This window comes from Larimichthys crocea, chromosome XXII (assembly GCF_000972845.2).
Source record: "Larimichthys crocea isolate SSNF chromosome XXII, L_crocea_2.0, whole genome shotgun sequence".
Lineage (NCBI taxonomy): Eukaryota > Metazoa > Chordata > Actinopteri > Sciaenidae > Larimichthys > Larimichthys crocea.
Window position 1 is genome coordinate 1,484,832 of NC_040032.1, and position 6,629 is coordinate 1,491,460.

General features: G+C 43.4%; 1 protein-coding gene across 2 annotated transcripts; it reads left to right on the plus strand.

The window, feature by feature from the left end:
• Positions 1-617: 617 nt before the first annotated feature.
• Positions 618-6,629, plus strand: si:dkey-175g6.2 (protein Ycf2). Of its 2 annotated transcripts, none has more exons than XM_019253132.2 (2): positions 618-876; positions 2,997-6,629. In XM_019253132.2, exon 2 carries the CDS (start codon positions 3,026-3,028, stop codon positions 5,048-5,050), a length of 2,025 nt encoding a protein of 674 aa, XP_019108677.1. In that variant the 5' UTR covers positions 618-876; positions 2,997-3,025; the 3' UTR covers positions 5,051-6,629. The 2 variants fall into 2 exon arrangements, with proteins under 2 accessions (XP_019108677.1, XP_019108678.1); XM_019253133.2 differs by lacking the exon at positions 618-876 and adding an exon at positions 1,681-2,127.

Below are 6,629 nucleotides of genomic sequence, written 5' to 3' on the forward strand. Positions count from 1 at the left end.
TGGAAAATTGTGCAATCCCTGGAAATTGAGCAGAAATTGAGCAGCGGCTGCTCCCGTGGCCTGTGAGCCATGCAGCCACAGAGGTTTAGGGGCCACCTCAGAACAAAAGCCCAACAAGCGGGCTGCAAGAGAAATTGGCCTCTGGAGTGCACGCCACTTTTCTGTCTGAAGCTGCAGATGCAAGTCATTGACTCTTCGGAGCACGTCACTAAATGACCCTAATTGATAGCCTGTGAACGAGGTCACTCTGTTTTGTTTTTTTTTTCCTAGATCCTGAGTCTGAAACAAGCTGGAGCAGAGGAAGGAAGGAACAAGGGAGGAAGAAGCAACGCTAACCTTTAATATGTGAGAAGGAAAATGGCTGCGTACCAGCTCTATCTCTACAATTTTCTCTTTTCATTGAGGAAAAGTACTATTTCATTCATGCCATTTCCGTTCATTCATCAGCTGGGGCCAGCCTAGACTCACAGTGCCATCTCCACACCAACATTCTTATCAATGGAAGTGACGTCAGCACTGCCTGCAGCTGGGGGGGTGGGGAGTGAGGAGAAGGGGGTGGCGGGGTGGAGGTGGTGGTGGTGGTGGTGGGGGGGGTTGTCACGTGGTTCAGTGAGGGTATATACAATAAAGTTGCGCTGACCGTGGGGCTGAAAACATTCACTCAATTGTACATTAGCACCAGTGCTGCTGCCATACAAACACACCACGTTAGTGAATAAAGAAGCGCCAGTTTGTTTGGTTTTCTTGATGTTGCTCACAGGCTGAAGACAGAGAGGGAAACAGACATTCTCTCAGGTGATCCTATATTTATGAAATAATCTTGGCTTTACGCGCGTTGTGAGTTTCACCACTTCCCCACCCCCAGTGGGACTTCAGGTAAGTGGAACGAAATCTCATCCCGTATAATCCACGAGCCATACGAATCAGATAACTCTTAATTATCATCATTATTATTACATCCTCATTCTTTTTTCTTTTTCTTTTCCATTTTTTTTTTACACTGAAATAGAAGAAGTCAGGTCGTGTTTTAGGCTTTGTGAAGTGTTAAATCATTTCTTTTAAAATCGTAACTTTATCAGAAAAAAAAAATGTGCTGCGACTAGGCGACTGTTTTTTGTCTAACTGTGAAGTACCTGTGCACTGCAACTGTTTCCATCTTCTTCTTCTTTTTAAGTAAACAAGTATAACATTTTCTGATTTTCTCGAGAAATGTTTAAAAGTATTTTGCATTTTTATTTTTACTTTAATATTCTTACAAAATAAGGGAAATTAACACAGACTAAATCTTTAAAAATATAAATGTATTGATAGGTAGAATAATAATTAGTTGCTGTAAGAGCAAATGATATTGATTTTTAAAAATGAAGCACTACAATGTGTAGAAAGAGACAATCATGCCAAAGAAATATTTCTGCTGCTCACGAGCTCCTGAAAAAAATCGCGTGCTTTTTTTCAAACGTGAACAAAACAAACAAAAAAAAAATCGTGACGATTTTTAAGATTTAAAATCCACAACAAGATTTTAACAATTTTCTTCCTTTTTTAAATTAAATTCTAATCAAATTAGAGTCCAAATCTACTGCAGGCCAGATATCAATACCTGGACTTCTTTGCTGTCCCTCTTTTTGCTGATCCAGTTTATTTAAAAAAAAATGGAAATAGTTAAATTTTGGGCTGCACGCTGAGCTTTGCTGTCCAAATTTGTGCTTGTCTGCATTCCACCACTGCCACTGAGGAGAAACATCCTCATCACACAAGGACAAACCCGCGTTTCTCACTCACTGCTCCCACCCTTCCGTTCCTCTTGCAAAAAAGGCTTTATCCTCTAAAATATAACATCCAGCTCGTTTACAGTTTGGATGGACCGCTCAGGGACCGGAGGGTTAAATAACTCAACCGTAGCCACCAGCTTTACGCATGACTTCCCCGTGCGTGTGTGTGTGTGTGCAGCCTCTATACCAGTGTGCTGGTCACATCGCTTTGACGCATGGAATACCAAAATCACAGCTAACACAGACACAGAGCTTGGATCAATTTGTTTTCTGTATTTTTCTCTTTGAGAAATAGACGCTTTGCGCATAAAATGGCAAGTGCGTGCGTTCTGCTTGGATTGGCTTGGAAGGAGAGGTGAGACCTTTTCTTTTTTTTAAAATACCAGAAATACAAACTGAAAATTCAATTCGTTAACGCATATTTCTTTACTGGTGTGACAGTTTATTCGGTTAAATCTCATAAAAAAAGACCAAAAAAAATATCATATTCATCATTTCATCCGCTCGGTGGAAAGATAATGAGCGCGTTAACGCACGACTACAGACCACCCCCAAAAATGGCTTTTTATTCGAAGGGCAATTTATGTATGCAAATTATTACCTTCCTCTTGAAAGACAGGGGTTGTTAAATGTCTAAAGAATCACAGACAGAATTATACGGTCCAGATACCGTGAGAGACGCAACAATAGCAGCAAAACGGACCTAATAAGAAATATTGTTAGAAAATATATTGTAAGAGAATAACAAAAAAAAATCCAGGATAAAAAAGTCAAACGTCGGATATGAGAGAGAGAAACGTCTAACTTATATATTTGGCTCTATTTGTCGTGGCGTTTGTCTGTCTGCTTTGTTCTCAGGCGTTTGTTCAGTTCCAAACTGCTGGCAGGGTTAACTCTGTGTGGTGGCTTCATTGTGGATGTTGTCTGTAATTTACAGACTGAATGGTATTTAAAATTTGTGGCAGGCTGTGTGTGCTCTCATCCTAAAATCAGTGAAGTGTTTCTTACCAGTTCTCCTCTGTATATTCTAGACTGGACTTTTCACAAAACAGCTGTATATTATCTCAATCATCCAGATGTGTCCATGTTGAAATGTGTCATGATCACACTACCGAGAAAACTAGCAGAAATGATGATATGTGAATTATTTCTCATGAGTCTTTTGTCCTTCTCCCTCTGCCTTCCTCCTTTCTTCTTCTTCTTCTTCTTCTTCTTCTTCTTCAGGTGCTTAACCTCCCTCCTGCCAGTTCTGCATGGTCATGACCTGTCATCACGCCCCTTCCACAGCCCATCTCATCCTATTGGTCCTGCTCATTGTCACTCCACAGCTGGCTGGCACCGCCCCTGTGTGGGGTGAGGGAGGGGAGGGAGGGGTGGAGGGGCACACCCGGACAGACCATAAAGAGGACAACCTCGCCCCCTTCCTCTCGCCCCCACTCCAGAGTATCTCCAGCCCTGACAACGTGTCGCTAGACCGGGGCTGGGGCCCGGGTCAAGATAACCAGTCAGATAAAGTGACGAACCCTGCGCAGGTGCTCGCTGTTCTTTTGGAGGCCCTGGACCACCCGGGGGAGAGTGAAATCCAAGCGGGCAGAAACAGAGACTGGGAAGAGGATCAGAGCCAGGAGCTGCTCTCCATTGAAGGCTTGGAGGGTGATGAGATAAGGAGAGCAGGGCAGACAGAGGGAGAGAGGAGGGTGGAGGAGGAGGAGCGAGGGGCTGATAAGGCTATTGAACAGCTAATTGTAAGCCATTTGACAGCTGCTCAGGGTGATGACTTAAAAGAAAGGCATGAGGAGGATAAAAACACAAGGTCAGAGGAGGATCAGGGGTGGTCTGTAGAAGGTGTGGGTCCTGATATTGTGAGTGAGGAAGAAGGGAAAGTGGAAGATGAGGTACAAGAGGAGGGAAATGATTTAGAAAGTTTCTTAAACAAAGCCAGATCAGGTTCCACCTCACAGGGAGATGATCTCTCTCTGCAGCGCAAAATTAGAGGCTACTTCCAAAACATTGACTTGGGTCTTCAAGACAATGAGATCCTGCCTCCTCTGAAGGGCTACAAGGCGTACAATACTCAGCTCGCACGAGCTGGAAAGAAGCTGCACTGGCAGGACAACCGGTCAGGCAACAGACCCGTCAAGGGGGGCAACTTCATGGATGACTTTGAGGATGAAGGAGAGGAGCTGGAGGAGGAGGTCGAAGAAGAAGAGGAGAGCCTCTCTCACATGGAAGAGGAGGCGAGAGCACGTGCAGAGAAACAGGAGGTGCTCCGGCAGCAGGAGGAGGCAGAACAAGCCAGAGAGGAGGAGCAGAGGCTGGCAGACATTGCATCCGACATGCTGTTGCAGTACATGGGGAGGAAGCAGCAGTCTTACATGAAGCCCCGGCAGAAAAGCAGCATGGGGGCTGCCGGTAACACTGCAGAGGACAAGCGCTCAGAGGAGGTCGTCCCAGATGAAGACGACCTGGACCAGCAAATGATTGACAGGCTGATTGAGATCAGCAGCAAGCTACACCTGCCTGCTGATGATGTGATTGAGATTATTAGTGACGTGGAAGAGAAGAAGAAGAAAAGGAAAGAGTTGCAACTGCAGCCAACTAACAGCAACCCCGTCGCCCCTCGCTTCAGGCCTCTGGTACCTCCTCCTCTGGCTGCTCCACCTATCTACCACTACACAGCCTCAAAAAACCCCAAGAAAGCCCCTTATAAGTACAACAAGTCCAACAAGAAATGGCACAAGGACAAGGTCAAGTCATACAAGCAGGACTATTGGTATAAGCCTCAGAAGCAGCTTGACTACTGGTATAAACCCCAGAAACAATTTTTAGCCTTCCCCTCCTATCCATACTACCAGAAGCCATATCGAGCATACTACCCTGTTTATTTCCCATATCCCAAACCACAGTATTATGGCAAGCCCGCCCCCTCCAGAGACCAGCCATTCGGCACCCAGGAGCTTGACCTCCAGGCCCCAAGGCGCAGACACAGGGCTGGGGGTAAGAACCGTGGACAAGGCTGGAGGCAGCAGCCAGCACCACGCCTGCCTCTCACCCCTTATATCTCTAACTATATCCTTCCTCACCCACGGACCTACCAACCCCTACCTCCACCCAAACCAATAACCACCCCCAGGAGAGGCAGGCGACCCCCGTACTACTATCCACAAGTCACACCGGGAGATGACTATGAGGAAGATGGGCTGGTGCCTCAGCTGGACAGTGAGGAGGAACTGGAAAACTTTATCGAGAGGATCTACATGAAACGCAGAATGTATTGAGAGACTTTTTGGACATTTGTCAGATTAGAGGGACTGACATAAAGTGGGATAAATATACAGTAGCTGGAGAAAAGCTAAAAGAGAGGTGAAAAAAAAAATACTCAGAGGAAATATGTGATTTGAGCCTGATGGAAATTTAAGTGTCAAGAAGTAAAAAGTTAGATTTATGTTGTTTTAATCACTGTAATTTTGTTGATTTTCTTGGTCAGGGAGAGGATGAAGGGGTCCAAGTATAAGCTCCCTGTAACCATGTTCAGCCTCTTGCTCAGTTTACATTTTGAAACAGAACATACCATGGTGTATGTCTGCCTCCATTCAGGTCAATCTCTGATGCTCTTGCATTATTCAGAGTTTTCTAGACACACACACACACACCCACACACACACACACCTACCTACACGCACATACACAGATACACGCACACACCCGCAGGCACATACATCAACACACCGACATATGATCACATTGATGCCCATTGTAAGAAAACCATGTTTACAACATCACTTTGTATCTTTCGTTTTATATTCTGTATGTCATATTACAAAACTAAAGTAATTGAATGACTTCTTAGCTACACAAATATAAAAAAAACTGCTATTGTCAAATGTTGACAGTATATTTTTGTTGTATTTGATGTGTGTAATTGCCTTTCTTATTCTCGATTGGATCAACTTTAAACAGCTGCAATTTGCAAAGGTGCGAAATACACACATTCAGTTTCTCAAACTCAAGATTCAGATTTTTGCCTTACAAGCACCATGGTTCTATAAAGGGAAATATCATATTACATAATATTACCATCGCAACCGGTCCCAATGTAGAAACCCTGTGGACTCCAAAAGCACAAACTTAAACACAAAACACTTCCAACATGGTGGACGAAGGGTTTTCAATCATTCTGGGATTCAGAAGTTATAGTGTCAGCATATTTATGGCAGGTCATCATCACCGCCACCATACAGAACCCACTGACCTTGAAGGAGTCCTTCATATTTTTCTCTCATTCTTCATCTCCAATTTAGATCTTCACTCACCACTTCTTTCTTTTGTCATTTTCTTGCATCATGTCCATTATCTCTATTTTTATTTCCTTTCTTTCCAAAAAGTACTTGAAACCACACTATCTGTTCGTCAGCCTTTTTACGACAGATCTCCACCAAGAGGCTACAAACATTTTGTTCATTTTCAGGAGAAATTCATTGAAAAGTTTCAGGCCGGGGAGTCAGGGATTGTGCTTAAACCGTTAAATGCACGTCTTTCTACTTGCATCTTAAAAAATGAACAAAAAAAAAAGAACAAAAAAAAGAGAAAAAATAAAACAGTACGGGGAATCCAAGATTGTTGTTTTCTCTGAATAAACTGTGAACATTAAAAAAAAAGAAATCTCAAAGGAAGAGGGCCACTGTGTCCACAGTGAAGCCATCTGTCTTGTAAAAGGAGAGTGTTGTTGTTGATGTCACCTTTAGCATTGTAAGATGTACAGTGTGAAATAAATATGCCCGTGCAATGTGTAAATAACAGCATGATGATTACTAGTTTTGCTATATGATAAAAAATAAAAGCAATTATTTTATTAAA

Bases quoted from the DNA above. Each gene is read 5' to 3' on its own strand.
- si:dkey-175g6.2 (XM_019253132.2), top strand. From the start codon at position 3,026: ATGGTCATGACCTGTCATCACGCCCCTTCCACAGCCCATCTCATCCTA.